At 36.1% G+C, this 26,536-nt stretch overlaps 1 protein-coding gene across 1 annotated transcript in view; it reads left to right on the forward strand.

Moving 5' to 3' along the window:
* plppr2b (phospholipid phosphatase related 2b) overlaps window positions 1-22,416 on the forward strand; it is a 50,933-nt gene extending 28,517 nt beyond the window's left edge. Inside the window, 5 exon segments of the mRNA XM_084128780.1 lie at window positions 14,868-14,988; window positions 16,175-16,425; window positions 18,105-18,281; window positions 19,435-19,590; window positions 22,243-22,416. Coding sequence (XP_083984906.1) covers window positions 14,868-14,988; window positions 16,175-16,425; window positions 18,105-18,281; window positions 19,435-19,590; window positions 22,243-22,278 — 741 coding nt within the window. The 3' untranslated portion in view covers window positions 22,279-22,416.
* Window positions 22,417-26,536: the final 4,120 nt, after the last annotated feature.

Genomic DNA, 26,536 nt, shown 5'->3' on the forward strand with positions numbered 1-26,536 from the left:
GTACTGGATTGGGGTCAGTTCCTTTTCAGTACAGCTAGTTTATAGGTATAGTCCACCTAAAAATGAAAATTCTGTCATCATCACTCCAAACCTGTATGCATTTCTTTCTTCTGCTGAACACAAAATAAGATATTTTAAAGAATGTTGGTGACCAAAGTGTTTTGATTTCCATTGACTTCCATTGAATTTACAAAACATACAATGGAAGTCAATAGGGACGAAAACTGTCGTCTCATTAACGGGGGAGTAATGTTCAGTTCACAATGCCTTAAATTCTGTAAAAGAAATAGTTCACCAAAATTGAAAAATATTTCAACATTTATTTATGTTATTCCAAACCCATATGATTTTCTTCTGTCGAACACAAAAACAGAATGTCCAGGCGGGTCTTTTCCATACAATAAGAGTGAAGGGCCGTCAAGCTCTGAATATAACAACAACAACAAAATCACAATAAATTAGCTTAACAACATTATATATATTCAAATGCCCACCTTTGTAGTAGACAATTAACAGAGAAATAAAAAGAGCTTAAAATAGCGTGGTTGCTTTAGCAAATGTAGTTTATATAGACTTTTCCAAACTACTGCGATATGTTCAATAGCCAAAGTAATGAAACGTTGCCATGTTCGCGTTTAGTGGAAACGTGTTAAAAGTTATGTAATCAGATTACCTTTTTTCAAGTAGCCTCAGTAGTAAAGAAGTCACACATTCCTTTCCACGCAATTTACAACAAAATATCTGAGTTACTTTTTCAGATAAGTGACACAAGTTCCTTTGTTTCGCCATTTATTGACTGACAGCTCTCCTGTACCCTTACTGAGAGAAATCGTGAGTAAGTGCAGAGGCGTTGTGTGCGCTGTGTGAACATGATGCTTATTGTAGTTCTAGACTAAATGTGAGCTGGCATTTACTCATCTCACACGCACAAAAAACAGATTCAGTATTCCTCAAAATAAATAAAAACTGTGAAATGCAAGCTAAGAATATTACACAAACCTAGTTAAATATGTTAAATTACACAAATATACTTTATGTATTTAATCTCACTTTATGTGTCCAATGTCTTTGCTGCTGCCCCTGCTGATGATCCAATTCAGCCATACTAATAAGCAAAAATGGCTTTATTGCTGATGTACGAACTCTCTTCTCCTGTATCCGATTCGTCATCAATCCAGAATGGTAGCACAGCTGAAAGATTTGTGTGACTTGGCATTTTCTTTCAGCCTGAGGCTATGCAATGCAATGCATTACTTTCCAATGTAATGCAATTAGTCACTTTTTCAGAGAGTAATGCAATATTGTATTGTATTACTTTTAAAAGTAACTTTGCGCCACAGATACAGTGGTGGTCAGAATTAATGGCACCCCTGGTAAATATGATCAAAAATGGCTGTAAAAAATAAATCTGCATGGTTTATCCTTTAGATCTTTCATTCAAAAAATTCGCAAAAATCGAACCTTTCATTGAAGTAAAAAAATTGAAAGTGGGGGGTAAATCACATTATGAAATAAATGCTTTTCTCCAAAACACGCTGGCCATAATAATTGTCTCCCTGTTATTAAAAACTTTTTGCAACCTCCTTTTGCCAAGATAACAGATCTGAGTCTTCTCCTATAATGCCTGATGAGTTTGGAGAATAACTGACAAGAGATCAGAGACCATTCCTCCATGCAGAATCTCTCCAGATCCTTCAGATTCACAAGTTCATGTTGGTGCTTCTTCTGTTCAGTTCACCCTACTCATTGTCTATTGGGTTCAGTTTAGGGGACTGGGATGGTCATGGCAGAAGCTTCATTTTGTGCTCAGTTACCCATTTTTGTGTTGATTTTGATGTTTGTTTTGGACCGTTGTCCTGATGGAAGATCCAAACACAGCCCATTATAAGATTTCTAGCAGAGGTAGACAGGTTTTGATTTTTTATCTGTTGGTATTTGCTAAAATCCATAATACCATGTATCTGAACAAGATGTCCAGGACCTCCAGCTAAAAAATAGGCCCACAGCATTAAAGATCCAGCAGTATATTTAACCGTAGGCATGGGGTACTTTTTATCCCTGTTTGCACCGAACACATCTGGTGGGTTTGCTGCCAAAAAGCCCTTTTTTTGTTTCATCTGACCACAGAATCCGGTCCCTTTTGAAGATCCAGTCGTGTCTGACCACTGAATATGCTGGAGTTTATTTCTGGAGGAGCGAGGAGGATTTTTCTTGAAACCCTCCCAAACAACATGTGGTGATGTAGGGGTTGTTTGATCTTTTTTTTTTAGGCTTTCTGACCCCCAAGACTCAAGTAATCTCTGCAATTCTCCATCTGTGATCCTTGGAGAGTCTTTAGCCACTCAAACTTTCCTCGTCACCGTCCATTAAGACAATATAGACACACGTCTTCTGGCAGATTCGTAACATCTTTAGTTGATTGGAACTTCTTAATTATTGCCCTGATGGTCAAAATGGGGATTTTCATTACTTTAGCTATTTTCTTACATCCACTTTCTATTTTGTGATGCTCAACAATGTTTTGCTGCACATCAGAACAATATTCTTTGGTTTTACTCATTGTGATGAATGATTAAAGAAGTTTGGCCTTTGTGTATTCGTCATATTTAAACTCCTGTGAAACAAGAGGTCATAGCTAGACAATTTCATGTTCCTAGTCACCCTGGTGTGCTAAATAAAGGTACATATTAATGGGAATATACTTCAGAGATATTTTACTCATAAACAATTCTAGGGGTGCCAATAATTATGGCCAGCGTGTTTTGGAGAAAAACATTTATTTCATAATGTGATTTCCTCCCCACTTTCAATTATTTTAATTCAATGAAAGGTTTTGGTAATTTTTGGGTGCCATTAATTCTGACCACCACTGTACATTTTTCCAACAAGCCTGGGTTGCAATTATTTCAAAGCACTCTTAATGCCAGTGTATTTATTAAAAAACGCTGTTGGCAGCTGTCCCATTTCTTCAATAAAAAAAATAATTTCTGCTTTGTATCAGCGGTATCTGTTGATAAATGCATCATTGTTATTGTTTCTCATACAGGGTTAGTGATTAGTGACAAACTTTTGACCATAATACAGACTAATTAAAACCTTAGATTGTGCGGCCAGTAAACAGCCACTTAAAATCAGACCACCTCTTTGTCGTTGAATGGGGAAAAATATCTTTTTTCTGTGTTTTGCATGGTTTCAGGAACAGCATGAATGTTTGGAACAACATAAGGGTGAGTAAATAATGACACTATTCCATTTAATGAAGTCTACAAATGCTAACAAATACACCTTAAAATATTCATGCTGCTATCTGAGTTTTTGGCAGTCTGTTTTTCTGGTAAATATGGCAGCTCCGGTACAGTCTGTGTCTTTGATCTGAAGCGAGCTCTGGCCCAGCAGAGATTTACAGCTTCATCCAATGAGAAGCTTCAGCTGGCTGATGTCACTACTCTGTTTTCATGATGGATGTTTGGGGACCGTGTGCTCCTATATGCCAGTTATGCGGGTTTGCCATAAGTGTGTTTCTCTGACCTCATTCTGTTTGTCTGAGGATGCTCACATGATAGAAGAGAGAGAGAGAGAGAGATAGAGAGAGAGAGTAATACAAACAGTGAAACTTCCCAGTACTGATCGGAACTAATTGCTGTATAATTATTCATGTGAGAGGGGATAATGTTCTCACTATAAACTTAGGTATGGGGGGTTATAAAATATGGTAGCAATTTAGATTTTTGAAACTTACATTTACAGTAAATGTACAATGTACTAACTGATGTAATGTGAATAGCTTTTTTAGCAGCTTTGTCATGAGCAGAGATAAATGTATAGAAGGTGCACACAGTGACATGCACTCAAATACCTCTCCTTTTACCTCACTTTACCACACAAATACCTCTCCCTTTACATCTCTACAGGTAAAGCGTTGTCGGGATAATTCCGGTTTACGTGGCTACGCGGAAGCGATAAAAATTCTGTATTATACATTTTAAGGCCAGACAAGTAGTTTGTTGAGGGTTGGTTTGTAAAGAAGGACTACACGCCTGCGCACATATATATTCAAACGCGCATCCCTATAGACTGAACTCGTAAAACGCATGTGCACGCCATCAGCGTTCTCACAGGTTTCGCGTTTTTAAAGTTTGCTTAGAGAGAACTTAAGAGTTTTCTGTTAAAACGGTGTCATGTAAGCGGCCCCAGTTAATAACTAATGATCGTTGCGACTGAAGTGAATCAATCAAAACTAACTTTAGCTGGACAATAACTTTATTCTAAAGCTGCTATAAAACAAAAACAATCTCTGTTACTTTAATTTCCTATTATCAATGTAAAGCCGCTTTGGAACAATCTACATTGTTAAAAGCGCTATATAAATGAAGATGACTTGACAAATAAAAAACACTTTCACAGTCACATGACTAATATAATGAAATAAACATTAATTTGACAACATAAGATGTAACATGAAACCCTAATGTCCATTACTGAGAAGAAAAAGCTAGAAGAAATAGTTAATTCAACGAAAAACTGTCAAATATGAGATGGCACACAGAATTCTGGGAATGCCAATTTACATGTTTTTTCACTGTAAACCATAAGCTGTTCTTTATCACTTCCAAATACTGTACATTTAACTGGATTTTATTGTAAAATGACATGAAATGTCCCATCCGATTTATTACAGTATTTAACCTAACCAGTTAACAGGTTTTTACCTTACGTAGTGTTTTACAATAAAATTGCAATATTTTTTTGAAAGACAAATGAGATGAGTTTTAATGGGGCGTCATCAATCCTGAAATGATCCACTTTACTTCTCTAATAAGTGTTTGAGCAAGGCAGTGAAATAGGAAAACATTATTGGGGAGAATAGGGTGTAAAAAGAGGAACGGTGGAAGAGAGAGAGACTCACATACTCACATAAAGATGATATTCTTATTGAGATCTGTGTCATCCGCTCTTGTAAGTGTACAGCAATGCCCAGCGGATGTGTTTAACCTCTCTCTGTGGAGACGATCCACAGCCTAATCTTAGTAAGCCTTAGATTAAGGCATCAGCTTTTGTTTAACACTCCTACTCAGCCTCGGGAACACTGGGAGTTGGCCATGTGGGCATGGAGCGAAAGATGTGCTAGAGGAAAGAAAGAAACGGGGACTGTTTGTGGATGGAAATGTGAAAAATGGAGAACATGAAGACCTTTTCACATGACTTGTTGTGTCAGGACCTAAGCATCGTGCACTGCTGTGACCTTCACATGAAAAGTGTGGCAGATAGCATCACGAAAGGGCGATTCTACAAGGTTGCTAGGTAGCAAGAAAGCAAAAAAAAATAAAAATTTGCAAAAAAGCAGGAAGTGTGCACAAAATTATTAGTGAATAACAACTAAATACTAGCAGCAAACAATATTCATTAACAAAAAAAGGAAATGTTTGTAAAGAGAAAAGGCTAATTTGAAACTGTAAATGTGCATTAAAATAAGAAGATTACAAAATGTATTAATTGCACACAATTTTTTTTTTAATGAGATTATGAAATGATGTCTTATGAGAAGGCAAATAAATATTTCCACATTGGTGGATAATAAAGTTCAATTCATTAAAAAAAAAAGAAATTAATAATTACAGTACCATAGGAAAGTTTGGGTTTTGTAAAATGTTGTTTTAAAGAAATTAATACTTTTTTCAGGGAATACACATTACAATGAAGTGACAGTAAAGACTTCTATTTCAAAAATTATTTTTCAAATGAATGCTGTTTTTTTTAAACTTTCATCTCATCCTAGTATCTTGAAAAAAAAAACATAGTATGGTTTCCACAAAAGAAACAACATAATAATAATAATATTAAAAGTTTTTTTTTAATAACTAAGCATATTACAATGATTTCTGAAGGATCATGTGACATTCAACTTTCATGAAAATTCAGCTTTACAATCACATAAATAAACTGAAATTTTCAAATAAATTGAAATTTATAAAGTGTTAAAATAGAAAACAGTTGTTGTAAATTGTAATAATAATAATAAATATATTACTCTTTTTAATGTATTTTTCATCAAATAAATTCATCCTTGATGAGCATAAGAGACGTATTTTAAAACATTAAAATAGTCTTACTGACCCTAAACTTTTGAAAGGTAATGTATATTAATCAATAATGTATGATTTTAAAATAAAATAAAATATTATCTACTAAATTTATCATGCCTGACATCACTATCAGTGTTGTGAAAAGGGAAACTGAGTGAGAAAATGGGAAATGATTGGGTCGTAAAAAGTGGGCGTTACCAGAAAGGAGTCAGGTGGTTGCAGGTGAGTGGTTGAAAAATAAAAGGGTAGGTGACATCAGCTAAGAGGTTTTTTTTTTTTTTTTTTTTTTTTTTTTTATATTTCATATTTTATTTTATTAAAGCATATATTTTACCAGTACTCTGTTTGTTTTGAAGGACTTTGATTTCACAGGTCAGGTTAATCACTAAGGGTTTTAGTGCAGTCCTGTGGTGCCATCAGCCAAAAGGTGTTGTCATGCTGTCATTTTTCTGCAGCTGCAAAAGGATTAGTCATTTGGCGTTTACAGCTCAGACACATGGCTGTACATGTATATGCGCCCAGAATTTGGCAGATTTCAAATCGTGTCCTGCCCTAGCCGAGAAACTTCCATTGAGATGGGAATGCTAACGAATAGCACTCTGTGTTTTAGAGCTGCATCACCAAGGAAAAGTATTTCAGAGGAAGAGCGTTATTACATTTTGATGAATGATTACAAAGACAAGCATTTGATTTTCCTCGCAGTAATGTGCACTGATGAATAATCCACAATGGGACTAAAAAGATTCTTTAGGAAAATAAATGGGGTCAAATTAGATTTCATGTTGAGTTTTAAGAAGAGAATAAAGCATGAAGGGAAAAGAAGAGCTGGTGGTGGCAGAGAGAGATATAGAGGGATGATGCTAACCCAGTTTCTCTATATGGTACTTGGAGAGATGCCCGCAGAAAGACAGAAGGACAAAATCCCAGAAATCAGAAATGACAGAGTGTAAAACCCACAAAAAGGGCAAGAGAAAAGAGCAACTAGATGAAAGGAATAACAGTGGTTGTGATAACAGTGGACACACATTATGCGCAGAAAAGATAAATGCAAACACACTGGTTCTGGAATCTCAGTTTGGTGTATTCAAACGACAGCTAAAAATTTGCCTAACAGCATGTGGAAATGAATGTGATCTGTGATGTGGTGCGGTCTATTTGTGATCTGCATTGGATTAGCAGGAGCGTGAGTGCATCAGCTGTCATACTGATGCCATGGTAACGCTATGAAAACAGAGCAGGGTGTATTCGCCTCGCCTGTATCCTCGAGCATGTCACCTGGAAAAGATCCTAAGCGGGCTGCCAGTCTCAGGAGGAACTGGAAAGGCTACTGAGCAAACTGTTAGTGTGTGTTGAAGAAGTGCATAATTTCTTGATAAGCTAATGTTTAAATTGTTCTTCATTTCTGTCGTCATTTAATCACTCTTATGTTGTTCCAAATCCGAATTACCGGTAGGCTACTTGTTTTGTTTTTTTTCTGTGGAACAGCAAATAAGAAATTTAGCAGAAGGTTAAAACAAAAATGCGAAAAGCAAATGCAAAACATGAGCTGTGGTGTAAGGAAAGGCACTGCAAAGTTTCAAAGATAAAAATGCACAATAAATGGAGTTATTGCCTCCCAAAAGAAAGAAATTATGCTTGAATCAAGTCGTCAGTAATGAGGGCAGGGGCTCGAATTGATATGGTAAAACCATGCTGTTCATATCACTGTATATCAAGTGCTGAGGAAGCTTCCGGAGATGAAATTCAGATATGGTTCGTTTCTGATATGCGCTTTTAGCGGTAGAACAATCACAACAGACTGGGCCATCTGACCAATCACAGCAGAGTAGGCTCTCGGAAAGAAGGGTTTGGAGAGACCGGATCCTTGATCCAACTGTTTTAGACACTGTGAGAAAAGAGGTGATGCTTCAATGTATATTATGAGAAAATTAAAGTGTTCTTTGACCTTGGATGCATGTAGGCCTATTGTAGGAGACCTCCAAAACAAAACCTTTAAAATAGCATAATAGGGCAGCTTTAAAATTGACAGTTGATTGATTGATTGATTGATTGATTGATTGATTGATTGATTGATTGATTGATTGATTTTGTGTTTGACAGCTTGTTTGACAACAACATGATTTTGTTGTATTGGAAAGATTTTCGTAATGAGCTGCTTTTGAGTTCCACAGAAGAAAGAAAAACATTCTGATTTGGAATGATATGAGGGTAAATAAATGATCACAGAATTTTCATTTATTTTTGTCTATTACTTTTCATATATTACAGCAGTATCTTACCGTTTCTTTATACCGCAATTCTTTACTTTTCCCATTTCTCTCTAGAAACGATGACGTGCTCCTTTTCCAAAAAGCCCTTGGCACATGAAGTGTATAATGAATTATTAATATTGTTCTATGTTATTATGGACTGTACGGTATATTATAAGTACCCAGTCCAGCGAGAGAATTGGTTTGGCAGAAGAGAAGTGGGCCAACGCCTGGGGCTTTGCACTGCCGGTGAAAAGTCCAGTACTGTTGGTGGTGTGATACAGTCCTGCTCTGCAAACCATGGTTGTTCCAGGGGCACCATCCTGCAGAAAAGATTAATCATAACTATATGGTGTTATTGGGAACCCACCAGGTTCCTTAACCAAGAAGCTAGATTTGTTTGGTCAACCAGCTTCACCAGCCAAGTCTAACAGCTAGACCAGCACCAAAATAACCAGCTTTGACCAGCATGCACACTTATTTTGATTAAGCTATAGCTGGTTACATAAACAGCTTTGACTACTCTTACAAGTTTTTCTCTTTAAGACTGGTCATAACTTTTTAAGACAAAAGCTAGCTATTTGAATCTGAAAATTAAGACTGATTGCTCCTTGGGTAACTGCTAGTTCTTAAGACAGTGTTAACATTATGGCTACGTTTATGCACTTGGCCTCTGGTCTTTCCAGTAAGGTACAGTGTCAGACAAGACAGGGTTATGTAAATTTGGCAGGCATGCTTTATGACTTAATCAAGCATGTCTGTCTTTTTCTTCATTCAACCTCAATAAAAATTACAGAGCAAATTACAGACTGCTTTTTTGGCTCAGGCATCCTCTGAGAAATTTAATTTCTGCAAGATGTATTTTCACAATGCTTCTCTTCATTTAATTTGACCTTTATCAAATACCATAATTCAAGTTAATTTTGTCCTTGTGCACAAATCTTCTGGCTCCCTGCTGCACCTTCATTTTGTATTTAGACACTTTTGCCAAGTTTCTGGGTAAAATAACAGTTGGTGGTTCAAGTACTGCAGATCATCCCATCTGATGTAAAAATGCCATCCCATTTTTTGACCTTACTCACTTTAGACAGTACCGTGCAACAGTTGGGTTCCAGATATTTTAGTCATTCCATCCCTTTATACATAGAGATTTTGATGTCAGTACAAAACTACCATGATGTTATCAATGGTAGATGCATCTATTGAAGTCAGAAGTCTGGTACTTAAGGTATTTCAACTTAATCGTAATCAGCGTAAGCAAATTCCGTGTTAAGAACTGCATAGCCATAATTTTAAAAAGAAATATCCAGTAATCAGAGAACTGTGGTAAACATATCAGTGCGATAGAGGTGGCCGTCCACTTCCATGTAGCATTGTGAATGAGTGAATGATGTAGTTGAGTTGGTGTGACCTATGACCAGTCACAGGTGAAGTGAATATCACTGATCATCTCCTAACAAGGCCACATATTAAGGTCTGGGAAAATTAGATTGTAAGAAAGTTCTCATAATCAATGTACTGGATGCAGGAGAAATGGGCGGGAATAAAGATCTGAGGCTTGTGGGTTTCTCCCGGTCAGCAGTGGTGAGAATTTACCAACAGTGGTCTGAGGAGGGACAAACCACAAACCAGCGACAGGGTGTTGGACGCTCAAGGCTCATCGATGCACAAGGACAACAATGCTATCCCGTCTGGTCCGAGTCAAACAGAAGGTCTACTGTGGCACAAGGTACACAAAATTGTAATGATGGACCAATGATGGACCAACAGCATATTAAGCAGGTGGTCATAAAAGTTTTGGCTCATCAGTGTAGACTAGTGCAAAATGCCCGTGCAAAATCAGTTTTTGAGTGTGTTTTTAGTAATTGTTGGTTTGGTGTGTTTGAGTGCTCATTGTTACAATTACACAGCAAAAGTTCAGTGACATTTTTATTTGTGCATGGTAGAAAGCACAAAGTGAACTCATAAATGAATGCTTAAATGATGCCTGTGTAAGAGAATGTGAACGCATTGAATAGGATATGTTTAGTTGGTGAATAGCATAGGCTACTATTACACAGTAGCGATAACGTTAAGCGCACCAGAATGAAATATAATATTCAGAAGTAAACAGCATAGCTGACTTACAGATTCAGTTTACATCCACAAATGAATAAGCGCGTCGATTCAGGGAGCAGTGCAAAGTGCCAGTGCAAAATCAGTTTTTGTGTGTGTTTTTAGTAATTGTTGGTTTCTTGGTAAAGAAAACACATTTTTACTCAAATTAATCAAAATGGATGTATCACGTTCTGGAACCAAACTATGATATAACCTTCTTGGGGCTTCTTTGACCGATGCAACCCTCTAATGTCAGAATGTTTATTTTTAAACCACAACCTTCTAAAAATGATATATTTAACAATATCTTTTGCATTTCTCATCCAAACAACGTCAAACTTGGCACTGCACTTACTCGTGCCCGTAGCAAGACACCTGTCGAGTTTGAAATCCATCGGACTAACGGTTCGAGAGATATGTGGTTAACAGACACACACACAGACAGACAGACGTTTCTGTAATTTATAGATAGATATGTACATTTATACATATTGCCAATGACTATACATCAATAGTTTTATATTGTAATATTGTTGCTGATTTGATTACATGATTTGCAGTACTTCATCCGATTGTATTTGTTTTCATGACACGTTTGCCAGAATGTTCGGATCAATCGGCATTCGGTGGTGCTTGTATGGTTTATTTTTTGACTGACAGTCTGACACCCACTGTAGACAGTAGAGGGTTTTCAACATCACTAAGTGCTTGCATTTTTTGGTGCTCTACTTTTCTGCTAGAAGCTTTGGATTTGACTGCATTCCCAGCTGCCACAAAACGTCTGTGTCGACGATGTTCACATGATTTCCTTAGGAAACAGACAGGCCCGCCACTTCAGCTTCCATTTCTCTTTCCTCTTTAATTTCTCCCTCTTTCGGTGGTTTATCGATCTGTTTCTTTCTGTGGTTTATCGATCTGTTTCTCACCATGTTCTTTTGCTTTGAACTCCTTGTCCCCTCCTTTTGTCTTTCCCTCAAAGTCTTCAGAGTCAGCAGAGCTGTTTCATCAATTAAACATGTAAGCACTTCACTTCAACAGCTTCCATTAATCCGCTCTAAAGACCGTGTTTTTTGTCCTCTCTAGCTACAGCTTCTAGAAGACAAGTTAAACCTTGTGTCTTAATTTATACGAAATGACACTGACAGCTCCCTCTTTGTCTGTTAAGTGAAGATCAAGAATGTTGCCTTTGGGGTTTGCAGCTAATACTGAGCACTGAGAACGTCTTGCTGGTTTATCAGTTTCGTTCTTGTCATCTATGTCAACTACAGCAAAATTACTGACAATGTCACTGTAAACTAATTCTGCCGCTTCAGTTCAAATAATAAATTAAAAGGATAATTCACACAAAAATCAAAGTTTTGTCATTTACTTGCCCTCATTTGTTCCAAACCCATTTGACACAAAAGGAGACATGATGAAAAGGAAGAAGCAACAGATTATTTCTCCCGTATTAAATGATGTACTCCGATTGAAATGGATTATCGTAAAAGAAAAGGATTGGATTTTGAGATATGGGCAATGAACTCTAAAGTGGAGGCAGATGAATGTGAGCTTGCAGGGTTTAAGCGGACTAAATGATTGTATACGTCACCAAAGACAAGTCTTTTTCACCAGAAGGTCATTATGACACATGTGACCCTGGACCACAAAACCAGTCACATGGGTCCATTTTTTGAAATTGAGAAAAGCTTTCCATTGATGTATGGTTTGTTAGGATAGGACAATATTTGGCCGAGATACAACTATTTGAAAATCTGGATTCTGAGGGAGCAAAAAAATCGAAACATTGAGAAAATCGCCTTTAAAGTTGTCCATTTATGTTTTCGCGATTATGCTGCATTCACTCACAAAAATAAATGTTTTATATATTTACGGTAGGAAATTTACAAAATATCTTCATGGAACATGATCTTTACTTAATATCCTAATGATTTTAGGATACAATGTATTGTTGGCTATTGCCACAAATGTATACGCGTGCTACTTGTGACTGGTTTTGTGATGTATGCAAGGATAAAATGTTCACAATAAGAGAAATTTAGAAAATAGAAAGGGTGAATATTAATTTCATGCTAACTATATAGGTTAAAATTAAGTAAACCTAACTTTGCCATTTTAAACATAAAAACGGGATAAAAATCTCCTAATGTACTGAAAATCTCCATTAAAGTACCATAAAGGTTGTCCATATGATGCTATATTAAGTCTTCTGAAGTCATAATTTGTGATAATCAGACCAAGACTTAAGTCACAGAAAGTTTTTTCCTTTATCACTACTTTCAAATCTTATAGAGTAGTGGCCAAATTTGTTCAATTTTATTAAGTTTAATTAAACCATCAAAATATGAGAGAAAAATATATATGTATATGTTTTATTTTACTATGCAAAAAATTGCATATAACAAAAAGCTCAGAAAAAACGCATACATTGACTACAACATAATCAGTTATTAATAATTAATTGGTTCTCTCATTTTTTAATGTATTCATCATTTATTTGTATGACAGCCATGACCAAAAACGATGTCCGCACAATGCGTTATCACAAATCAAACAATTGACTCCAAGCAAAATATGCAATGTACTTATAAAGACTTTAACTATTTTTTTGTAATATTTAAATAAAGGGTGAAGATGTACATTTTCCTAGTTGCTACAACTACTCTCTGTTTCTCAATATTGAAAATTAGCATGTGTTCCATTGAAAAAGCAAAATCATATGAGTTTGGAGTGATGTGTGAGGAGGATGAATAAATAATAACAGAATTATTTTATTTACAGAATTAACCTTTCCTTTAAATGACTGAACCGTTTATTCATTTTGAATAAATGTTTTACTCAGCTTTATTTTACAGAAGGATAACGCAGAAGTAACCACAAACAACCCTAATGTTACCACGAATGTGAACTCTACTCTAAGAATGCTTGGAGCTCCTTTAATGTTTGACACTGAGGCATTCATTGAACTCCAAATGTTTTATCTGTGTGTGTGTGTCAGTTTTTCCAGAGCTTTGAAACTCTTCAGAGTAGATGTGTTATAATCACGATGTGTGTTAAGGATTTGAAAGCATAATGTCTGTCATATCACTGCTGCTTCAACACTGCGGCCTCAGTGCACTCAGATATATCAAGGATGTTCTAGTGAAATATTCATTCTCTCTTTTTTTCTCTCGCTTTCTCTTCCTCTATCTGTCTATTTTCACCTTTTTCTTTTTTTTTTGTTAAACTGCAACACAAGAGCCCTCAAAATGCCACAATATGCCCCACAAAACATCATTCATAGAACATCACTAAACATTTGAAGGTCACTCTGAAATTTCAGGCTTTTATGTCCCTGAATAATATCCATTTTCCCTCTGTGAAAGGGTTGGAGTGGCATTGGTGAAAATGAAGCATTAGACATCAGATAATAGATGTAAAGGTGCATAATAGCACTATAATAACAAGCACTACTTTTACAACACGCTGACCTGGATCTTTATGTCAATGGAGGTTAAATAGTTAAAAGACTTTAGGTTAAGTTACACTTAAAATGGCGTCTCAGTGTGACACCTGGCGTCTGCTGTTTGAGGCAACCAAACTTTTTCACAAGTGCAACTAACTAAACACTATGGCAAATTATGTCTTTTTAAAAGTATTTTCTGCTTGTCCATGTTTCTTGGTATTGATATAATTAGTTTTTCATTGAGTGTAATTACTGAAAATGCAATTCATTCATACAATGACTTATGAAAACACTGTATATATGATGAACATGTTTTTAATTTCTGAATTAGTTTAGCTATTTTTGGTGGTGGTGGTGGCTTAAAGTATAAAATCAGATGGTGCAACCAACATGCAGAAAAAAAACAAAACAAAAAAATATTATGTATGAATGAATAATTTATGATATTTGTAGAAATGCTTTTAAATATACTTTAAATACATTTCAAAACTGTATAAAGAAGTATGGTCTAGAAGTAAACCTGTTTAGAAAATGGTTTTCAAAACTAAAAAATTCAAGATTGTCAAAACCACATGACACCGACATAAATATAGTCCTATATATTTCTAAGAACACTTTTCAGAGTTTAAAAAAAATATTTTCTTTATCGTGGACACTTTTATTTTGTCAGCATGTAGTGTTGCTTTCCAATCTGTGAGGATTCATGTTTTATGAATGCAGTCTCATTACGGCACATTGAACATGATATATATAGCCTACATTTAGCATTTATACATTCATGGGATTGAAAATGAGATTCTATCGTTCTCGTGAATTTCGTGTAAATTCTGGAGCTGGAACACGTGCAGTCTTGACAGTGACAAATGTTGCCTTGTACATTTGGCAATCTGGAAATCAGTTTAAGGAAAATAAATATTGTGGTTCCCCCTAAGCGCTGTTCTCTGTAAGCTTTATGCACCTGAGAAATCTCATTCCCACGTCTGTCTCCTGCAGATACTGATGGGGGAGCTCGCATCCTTCTTCACTAAACCTGAGGCCACACAGGAGAAGACCATTATAGCGGCTGACTGCTGCTTTTTCAACCCGCTGCTGAGACGCATCGTACGCTTCCTTGGTGAGCAATGCCTCAGGTTTTCTTTGCGTCTTGGGTTCTTATTCAAATATAAAATCAAACTTTTCCTGCCACGTTACAACTTCTTTTCTGGCATTTTGGGCATTTTTCTATTCTAATATATTTGAAATGTAATTTATTCCTGTGATCAAAGCTGAATTTTCAGCATCATTACTCCAGTCTTCAGTGTCACATGATCCTTCAGAAATCATTTTAAAGGGATAGTTCACTTTGAAATAAAATTTTGGTATGTTTTAGCTTACCTCAAGGGCATCCAAGATGTAGGTGTCTTTTTTTCCGCAGTAGATTCAATTTTGATATTTTTAGGTCAAACCGTTCTTGTCTGTCAGTCATATAATGCAGGTCTGTGGTCACCACCTCAAAGAGCATGCACAGAGTCCAAATTAAAACAATTCCCCATCGTCCAAATTAAACAATTCCCCATCGTAAGCCCTGGCTACGGCATTCGTTCAATGAACTGCCGTCGCCAAGGCGACATCTAGTGTATATATCTATGCACCAGTCTGCGTACACGTCACACACTAGGAAGCGCCCGCGCCCTCAGATCACTTGGACATCGCTGTGTACAAAAGGTAAAAACGATATAAATACTGTTCGTTTTCTCACACAAACCGCTCGTTTCGTGTCTCAGGCCATCAATGTGTACTTACGATGGGGAATTGTTTAATTTGGACGATGGGGAATTGTTTTAATTTGGACTCTGTGCATGAACGGTTTGACCTAAAAATTTAATCTACTGCGGAAAAAAAGACACCTACATCTTGGATGCCCTTGAGGTAAGCTAAAACATACCAAAATTTAATTTCAAAGTGAACTATCCCTTTAATATGCTGATTTGATGCTCAAGAAACATTTTTGATTATTATCAATGTGGAAAATAGTTTTGCTGTTGTGGAAACAGTGATACATTTTGTTCAGGATTCTTTGATGAATAGAACATTCAAAAGAACAGCATTTATTTGAAATACAAATATTTTGTATTACAGGTCTAAATTTAATGCATCCTTTCAAAAAAAAAAAAAAAATCTTACTGCCTCCAAAATTTGTGTATATCATATGTACTATAGTGTAGATCAAACTACTCTAAATGACCAGCATATTAAAATCATCTTATAATTATCAAGTGGTTAATGAAACGTTCATTTTTGCATCTTCCTCTTGTTCTCAGGTGTGTATTCTTTTGGCCTCTTTACCACCACCATCTTTGCCAATGCAGGGCAGGTAGTGACAGGAAACCAGACACCTCACTTCCTGTCTACATGCCGGCCAAACTACACCGCACTGGGCTGCCATTCAGCGCTGCAGTACATCACAGAGCGGAGAGCCTGCACCGGAAACCCGTACCTCATCACCTCTGCCCGCAAATCATTCCCCTCGAAGGACGCGGCACTGAGTATGTACTCCGCTGTCTATACGGTGGTGAGTATACATCAGACATGACACAGCGTATGTAGAAATCACTGTCATCCCTGACTCTCCTTCAGCAGTGCTGATATATATATTAGAATTTATTTAATTTTTTACCCATGATGGCAAAACCCAGTTTACAGATATTACAATATCATTTCTTAAGACATTTTTGTTAAAGAAATTCATAATTCTATTCACCAATGTGGTGTTTAATTAATTATAATGCAATGAAAAACATAATATAGTAAATAATTATTAATGTCAATTTTTAAAAAAAAATAATTTTAGATTTTTTTTTTTTTTTTGCCATGATAGCAAAACTGAAATTTAATTCCTTTATACATTTTATGTTTTTGAAAGAAATTCATACTTCTAATAAACAAATGTGCCATTTAATTAATCAAACTACAAATAAATAAAAAAACATAATAATTACAAATGTTTAAAATAACTGTTTTATATTTTTAGATATTTTTAAAATGACGTTTTTGTGCTGTGATGGCAAACCCCAGTTTACAATATAATTTCTTAAGAATTTTTTTAATTTTGAAAGAAATTTATAATTCTATTTACCAATGTAGTATTTAATTAATCAAAATATGCTAAAAAATTATATATATATTTATATATATATATATATAATAATAATAATAATAATAATAATAATAATAATATATTATATAATCTGTAATGTTTAAAATAACTGTCTTATATTTTGAGATAATTTTAAAATTAAATGTTTTGCTGTGATGCCAAACCCCAAATTAAAATATAATTTCTTAAGATTTTTATGTTTTTTAAAGAAATTCCTGTAAAATGCTAAAGATTATTCAAAATACAGTACAAAGTTGTGATATTGTAAATGATTATTACTGTTTGAAATAACTGTTTTCTATTTTTAGATATTTTAAAATGAATTTTCAGCAAAAGCCCCATTTTCAGCAAGCATTAATTCAGTGTACTAAGGAAAGCGTGTGTTATATAACCCTTAAGAAATGATCATAATGTGTTGATTTGGTACTCAAGATCTTTTTCCTATTATTAGCACACTTGAGAATGATTATGCAGCTTTAATGAAGTGTGGAGACGGCAGTGGTGCAGTGTCTTTTGCACTTTACTGAAGTATAGAGTACACTTGTATTTCTTGTAAGTCGGTGGATTTCAAGTTTCAAGTCAAATTTTGAGTTTAAAAAGAGCCAAAACAGTTTCTCCAGAAACCTATTAGCCCCATTAGTGTGTAGATATTTTAAGGGATGAAGTCTATTCCATAGACTACTCAATGTAACCAGCACAGAGAACAGTGAACAGCCCGGACATCAAGATGAGGAGGACATCAGAGTCATAGTTTGAGAAACAGCTAGAAGCTTCATTGAGCATCACACAATAAACTCCTGCAACAGTGAAGAGAAGACTCTGAGATGCTGCTGTTGGCCTTCAGGCAGAGTTTTGAAGTAAAAACACACCTAACACAAATAAAAGAATAGAAAGGGCAAAGTTTAGTTGGCAAATGATTAAACAAGAGTATTATGCATAGATAAATCTATGTTTGAGGTGCTGTGAGAAGCACCCTACAACAAATGTTGTATATTGCATAATGTTACATTGAATTGTATACAGCTGAGCGAATTGTCGTGAAATATGTGTGTTTATGCAATGCATACCAATGTGTATTTTTGTGTTTTCTGCAGATGTATGTAACTCTGGTATGGAAGACTAAAGGCACAAGGCTGACCAAACCCACTCTCTGTCTGACTCTCGTGTCATTGGCTGTTCTGGTGGGCATCGTGCGTGTAGCTGAGTACCGCAACCACTGGTCTGATGTTCTCGCTGGATATCTCACTGGAGGAGCTATCGCTGCTTTTCTGGTGAGAATCTGACAACCTTGGAGACAAGAACATACACACAGCGCAGCCAGACCGTTCAGTGTATTCTTCAGTTAAAGAATTCATCCCCATTCATAAATGTATGCACTATCATTCAAAAGATTGGGGTCAGAAGATATATTTTTTAAAGATGCATTAAAGGATGCATTAATTGATCAAAAGTGACAGTAACATTTATTATGTTACAAAAGATTTCAATTTCAAATCAATACTGTTCTTTTGAACTTTCTGTGGATCAAAGAATCTAGAATTTTTTTTGCAGTTTCTACAAAAACATTACGCAGCACAACTGTTTTCAACATTGATAATAATTGAAATGTTTCTTGAGCAGCGAATCAGCATATTAGAATGATTTCTGAAGGGTCATGTGACACTGAAGACTGATGCTGAAAATTTAGCTTCGCCATCACAGGATTGAATTAAATTTTTTAAAATGTATTAAAATAGAAAACAGTTATTTTAAATTGTGATAATATTTCACAATATTACTGTTTTACTCTGTTTTGATCAAATAAATACAGCCTTGAATAGGTGAGTGTAAGAGACTTCTGTCAAAAACATTAAACAATCTTACCTAAATCTTAATAATTTTGAGTATGCAATAAGATGGTAAGTCATTATACTACATTGCATCTATAAAACATCAATGAATAGCTAGAATCTGCATCATAAACGGCACCGTTGTTACATGCATAATTTGTAAATTCATCACAAACCTTACCACTTTGTTTGTACAAGGACTTATGAACAATATTAGTTCAAAAAGAATGCCAGAAAATCCACTCTGAAATTATACTATTTTCAACAAATTAAGATCTAAATTTCACACATTCTTGCAAACTATTTAGTGTGTGAATTGGAATACATCTAAAGTCTCACGCCATGCCAGAGGGTGAAACAGGACATTACTCTGAGCACAGGCCTGTTTAACAGCTAATACTAGTACTCAGATGTTTAGTAAGTCTGCAGCTAATCCACTGGCTTTAGACTGCATCCTTCATCCTCTTAGTACAATCACAACATGCCAAGGCTGAACATGCTCTGGGCATAAAGCCTTAATCCTGCATTGTCACACAGTAAATACCTTGTACATTTTTGTTGCCATTATTAACCTCCCCTCTTGGTTCACCTCTAGGTCTCATGTGTGATCAATAACTTCAAGCAGACCCAGATTTATCTGCCCCCCTTACCGCCCCCTGTGCACCCTCAGCGCCTGGAGCCCTCGCTCAACATGCCCATGGTGGCCATGCCCTGCGTAGAGAGTCCACTCGAAAAGTTAAGTGGCCCTCAGGTAAGGGGTGATGGGTGGGTGCATTTGACACCAGGATTGGGAGGGGAAGTGTGGGAACTCTAACTGCTAACTGTACTGTATAATAATGTGCCTATTCTTCTACTGAATCAGGTCTGCTATCCACATACTTGTGGTTTTAAAACAGCCATGAATAATTAGATCCAACACTGGTTTGAGACTGTTGTGTAAAGAAGCTTGGTTGATTTGACCCTCTTTGGGTTAATAATCATTCGTAATCAGTAACCCAACAGTGCTGGTTCTGGAATGCAAACGTGAACGAGCACATCACGCATGTTCAGACAGTTCAAGTTAAACTTCGCCTATCCATGTTCATGCCGCTCATGAGAGGAATATGTGTGGAAAGTAGAACAAAACAAGAAGTGTTTTCTCTCACTCGAACAGTGACCGGTGATAATTGGAAAGGGACTTGAGAGAGATTAAAGTGTCCCTATTATGCTTTTTCAGTGTGAATTATAGCTTCAAGTTTCAAAGATCAAAGTGGACAATTGTCTCTTAAAACACAGATTTGATTCTGAACTGCCAAAAGAAGTCGTCAGCAATTCCGGTCTCAGTTCCGTAACATATCTATGTAGGTTTGGAACAAATTTGCATAATGCCAGCCTATGGTCTTCATCGGCTGCCCGCGAACAACGTCTACTTTGAGCCTCAAACACTGTAGTTTTAGCTGAGAAGCAACATGTTGTAGCAGCATGTGTTGTCATCATGTTGAGAACACACTGTTTTCTGCGCTGCAAATCCACTTTGCATGCACTTCCAAAGGATGAGGACTCGCACTGGAACTGATACGGTGAAACCGACTGTAATAAGGTTCAAGGATGAAGGGAAAAGAAGTCAGGGCAGCGAGAATACTTTTCAAATGTATTTATTAAACAACTCAATAAATAGTGCTTCCAGCACATCAACTCAAATAACTTTCATTCAGCTTGACTGAACACAGGTACATCTCTCTCTCTGTCCATCCAGGTCGGCCGTTGTCTTATATCCTGTCTCTCCACCAATTACTAGAATCAGAGACAGGTGTTAGTCATCATGCACTTGACCCAGTTCTTACTGAGTCTCCGCACTCTCTCTCCTGTTGCAGACCTCGCTTTATCACTCCCCCCCGCCACACCAGCGGCATCATTACTGTTCGTATCACTGTGTATCAAGTGCTGAGGAAGCCTCCGGAGCTGAAGTTCAGATAATAGTGAGGGTCTCATTTCTAACGCACTGTAAGCAGTAGACCAATCACAACAGAGTAGGCTCTCGGAAAGGAAGGGTTTAGAGAGACTGGAGTCTTGAATGAACCGTTTCAGACACTGTGAGAAAAGAGGTGATGCTTCAATGTAATATGAGAAAATTCTTTGTTTTTGTTTTTTTTACACTGGATGCATGTAAACCTGTTGTAGGAGACCTCTAAAACAAAATTAGGAATGTTTAAAATAGCATAAAGGGGCACTTTAAAAACACTTTTATCCTATCGATACGCTATAATACACAGATTATTCTTACTTTCAAGTGTTTATTACAAAGCTTCAGTCTGTGTGTTTCTTCCCTTATGAAAAATTTTTTTTATTCAAGTGTGCTATAGACTAGTATCCTTTTTTAAACTAAAATAAGAAAGTATACTTTCAGTCTACTTTTATGTACTTCTCAGAAATATACTTAAAATTGCACTTAATTATACTTGACTTATACTGACAGAAGTATAAATATAATAATATTTAGGTCTAAGTGTATTTGGCCTATACTTGTACTCAATCCTTTGATCGAGATACACTTGGCTTGTAGTTGTGTTTACTCTTTTGATTGAGATGCCATTAAATACTTTTTTCACATAATTTTACTGTCTTATAAACTTACATTGTTTGAAAATATTGATTTTAAAGAAAACAGATATGATGTTAATTCTGAGTATTTGAATTTTTGTGTAGGCTAGTCCACTGGTATATTTACTTCAAATCTACTTTACTCTTTACGCTATTACGCTATTATTACACATCTAGTACAGAATCTCCGGATCAAAACACAGGTGAAGAAGAAGCAGAAACAAGTCATGGAAGATTGCTTACACAAATCATCAAACATTAAACGGCATATAAGTTAAAAACTGCTGACGTTACCGAATTAAATGTTGAACCCATGAAGAGGAAACGACTGTGAATCTTTGAGCACTGAAAAAAATGATTCTTTGAAATTAATCAATTTTTTTATCATAAGTGGTTGCATTCAATTGATTTTATCTACATTTAAACAAATGCATTAAGTTGAACTAAAATGTATTAAGTTCAACTTAATGCATTTCATAAATAGACATTTATCCTAACCCAGCTGGGTCAAAAGAATCAAACTTTTTGACCCATTTTTTAAACCCATTTTTGACCCATAATGCAAATGACCATTTTTTTATTTAGAGTGATATCCAGGATTGTTTTGGTTATGAAGGGGAATTTGGTGCACTGTGTTTGCTGGTTTCAAAGTTTAGCTCTGTTCCAGCATTTTAAGGCATCATATGCTTTAGATGCTCCACAAGATATTAGTCACCTTGTGTTGCGCAGATTCTAAGCACACATTGCATCCTTCAGTGGTTAAATATAACCTTAACCACTCTCTCTCACACTCTTCAGAAACGCTTTGTTTTTCTTTGCACAGCAGGTTCCAGGGGTTTTATACACAGGCATCACATGACCATCAGCCATACCTGGCCCCCGCCCCTCCCGATGTCCTGATCCACTCACGTCGCTCCATCTCCAGCGCAGTCTAGACATGCCTTCAGAATATTCCACCTGCGCCCGCCCTAGACCCTCTCTCACAAGATCATACTCCACTCAGGTCTAGCGGCTCCTGAACTCACTTCTGCTGACAGAGACAATATCACAGCAATATCCACACATTTCAATCGGGAATATTGTTTTTTAATGAGAGCGTTTCATGTTTATCTGAATCCTTTTAGTTTCAGTCTCTTGTCTTTTGGGTGTTTAATTTTTAAAGGAAAGTGTTAATAATCTTCCACCTCTGTAATTTTGCAGATTATCAATGGCCGATGTTGACATATGAACATTTTGTGTACATTCTAAGAAGATTTTCTCATCTAACAGCCATACAGAAACTGAATATCAACTGTGAAATTTAAGATTTAAACATTCAACTTTTACTGATGTTTAAGAGTGAAAAGTGGAAACAAACAATTCTATTTTTGGAAATATGGATTGGTAGGATGTAGCAATCTACTAGTAAATGTATTTGAAAGATAATAAATAGAGAATTAGCACTATTTTTATGGCTAAGTATTTCGGTTAAGTATCCATGGAAAAAAAATATTATTCAGAAATAGGGTCATATGAGTCAAAACTATAGTTGTACAGAGACAGTTTTCAAGACTATAATATATTTAAGTATATTTCAGCACCAGTAAGATGGATGTAAAGGAGACAAATATGTATAGGATGTAGCAAATGTTTTATATCTTACATTGTATAAAATGTGAATGTTTTTCCCTTGGAAATTTCCTGTTAGAATTATTGACGTGTTAAGTCAATTTAGTGATATAATCCAGAACCAAAAATACAGAGACTAAGGAATTACCTCAGGTTTCATCCTAAGGTTAATGGGCTACATCTGCCGACTGTCCGTGTCTCACCATAAGATTATATCATTTTTGTAAATAACTGTATTTTTCACATCATTTTTGGCATTTTACATACAAATTGCTGTTATCATTGAACAACTTTAGAATTTACTGATCACATGTTCAAGAGACTTATGTGAAACACACATCTGTGAATTTTTTTTTTTTAGAGAGAGAGAGAGAGAGAGAGAGAGAGAGAGAGAGAGAGATTGTGAAAACTGACATTGTGAAACTGAACAGAGGGAAATAATCTGTTAAGCTTGTTATCAGACATTTTGTCTATTGATGTTATTTTGTAAGCCAGCATTTTTCTACATAGTATGTCCACTGAAGAGAGTGAGATAAACCTCTGTATGTAACATGGTGCTTGAATGTGACTGTTCAGGTAAAGCTACCCTTTCATTTTGTAAAAAAGAAAAAGAAAAAAAGAAGCAAATTGTTCAATATGAAGACAGATGATTCTTGCAAAACAGATCAACTGACTGTTAATTAAACATTTAATTAAAAGCAAATGGCTTGAACTTTTAATTGCAGATTGCCCCCTGGCAGTTACTGGATGTAATCTGGATTACGTAATCAGATTCCAAAAATGAAGTACTTGTTATTATAATATATTTCATTTTAAAATACTCATACAATTACTTTTTGATTGATTACATATTATTCACAAAATGGCAATAAATTATTCAGAATTTATTGATTCTCCCTTTTCATCTTTGTAAATGCTCCTTTTTAAAAAAGCCTATGTTCAGAAGGTCTTCCAGGTTTGTGGAAATGCACACACAGACCAACGACTAGTCATGAGCCGGTCACTGAAAACTGAGAGACACATGGCATTTGATCACTGGATTTACAGAAATCATTTCACTTTTAAGAAGTGAAATGTTTTGTTTTGTTTTTATCCCAACATAGCACCATCAACTAATGACGAACACATTATTGATTATCACTCAATAATTAAATTATCACTCACCGGGTAATTTTTAACCACGTATAGAACTATGACTTTGAAAGGGTACCCTGCAAAAGAAAAGAAAGAAAGAAAGAAAGAAAGAAAGAAAGAAAGAAAGAAAGAAAGAAAGAAAGAAAAAAAATCCCAAAGCATTTAGCATGCTTATTAGAGCAGTCGTGTAGTGATTCTTTTCACCATCAGAGGGCGCTGCAAGCTACACTGATTACTTGGTTCAGCAGAAGAAAGAAGTTCATACAGGTTTGGAACAACATGAGGGTGAGTAAATTATTGATTTGAAATAGAAATTAGACATGCATTTTTACTGTCACTTCCTTGCTAAATAAAAGTATTCATTTATATCTGTCATGTTCAAGAAACCAGTTTGAGATGATTTGAGCTTTGTGACATGGTGTGTTATCCTGCTGGAAGTAGCCATCAGAAGATGGGTACGCTGTGGTCAGAAAGGGATGGACATGGTCAGCAACAATACTCAGGTAGGCTGTGGCATTTAAATGCTCAATTACTCAGGGGCCCAAAGTGTGCCGAGAAAATATTTACACACCATTACACCACCACCAGCAGCCTGAACCATTGATTTATTAATCTCTTTCTATCAGCTCAAACCAGTCTGTCCATTCCCCTCTGACCTTTGGCTTCAACAAGGCATTTTATCCCACAGAACTGCCACTCTCTGGATATATCTCTTTTTCAGACTCCACAAACCCTAGAGATGGCTGTGTGAAAATCCAGACCAGCCCGCCTGGCACCAACAACCATGCCACGTTTAAAGTCTACATGCCTAAATGCGTTGAGTTTCTGCCATATGATTGGCTGATTAGATATTTGCATTAACAAGCAGTTGAACTGGTGTACCTAATAAAGTGGCCGGTGAGTGTATGTATGCAGTATAGTAGCATGTCGCATTGCAGGACACTGCTGTGCCGTGTCGTCTGCTCAGTATGCTCTCTTTCTCCCTCTAGGTGTAAAAACGACAGTAAACTGCATCAGGCTGAGAATAGCTGAGACAATAGCATGATGGCTAGACCAGCCACCTTTTTCACTTCATTGTCATCTCAAGTAACACACCCTACGTACGCTTGTTGTGTTCATGGATAAGATTACAGATGCCACATTTTATATGAAGCAGAACATAGCCGAGCAATGTTCAAGTTTAGAAATCTCATCTGCTGTCTGCTTATCTGGTGTGAGGTCATGTAGCAACAAGTCTTCTCTTGAAAATTGATCTCTATCTTTCATGCCATTGAGTATTTCAGATGAAGAGGAGGAAGAAGGAAGGTAGAGGAGGGGGTGGGCCAGTGGGATTATGGGTAATCCAAAACCTCTGCTGCCTAAACTACAGCTCATTCTTTCACTGTGTGTTTGCGTCGCTTTCATACCATATAAGGAAGAATCAACCCATGCACCTGAGGCCTGTAGACACATACTTATGCTTGTCGGTGTGCTCAGGGCCTCCTAAACTAGTTTTTAATCTGTTCTGCTGCGGCCATTTGTTTTGTTGCTTTCCGTAAAATAAAACGCTCTTTCAATTTAGCATAAGATTACTTGGACGAATCTATTTGTTGTCTGAGCTTCTCTGTGACCCTACATGAACTTTGACTTTTTGATTTTTCCATAAAGGAGGACTGTTTACTTAGTTGACAATAACAGCAACATCATGTACAGTAATCAATGCACATATCTGGCAACCCCTGATTGACACAGAGAAAAATGCAATATCTATAAACGCCCATGAAGATAATCTGTGAGTAGTTTACAGGCCAGTTTATCATATAGTTGTCACTTAACCAGCGTTTTCTATTTTATGATATCCAATGGGTGACTCATGTTAAAAGCAGTATAGGTTCACTTTAGTCTCTCCCTCTCTCTCTCTCTCTCTCTCTCTATCTCTCTCTCTCTCTCTCTCTCTCTCTCCACCTCCACAGTAAGACTCTTTAAATAGGGAAAACCACTGCAGGGTTGCAGGTACTGACAAATCTCTGCATTCCTTCACCAGCCTTCCTGCACTCCAGCTTCCTGCATTTAGGCTAACATTCTATAAACTTCATCTGAACTACAAAAGATATTATGATTTTTTATAATTCTAAACTGTATAATTCTAAAGTTTTAATTCTAAAACTTAGCCTATGTTTATTTCCTTGATATATAAACCTAACCTCCTAACCATAGACTGTAAAAGGTCATAACCAAACGTCATTGTTTGGCATAATAATTGACGCGCTAAATAAATGACCAATCAATGAAAGCACATGTCTTGATTGACACTTTCAAAGAAGCGCTAAATCATATGGGCGGGACATTGGGGTTTGTCGACGTTTTATAGCCACGCCCACACAGCTGATTTAAGA

Source organism: Abramis brama (assembly GCF_963993115.1).
Source record: "Abramis brama genome assembly, chromosome: 11".
NCBI lineage: Eukaryota > Metazoa > Chordata > Actinopteri > Cypriniformes > Leuciscidae > Abramis > Abramis brama.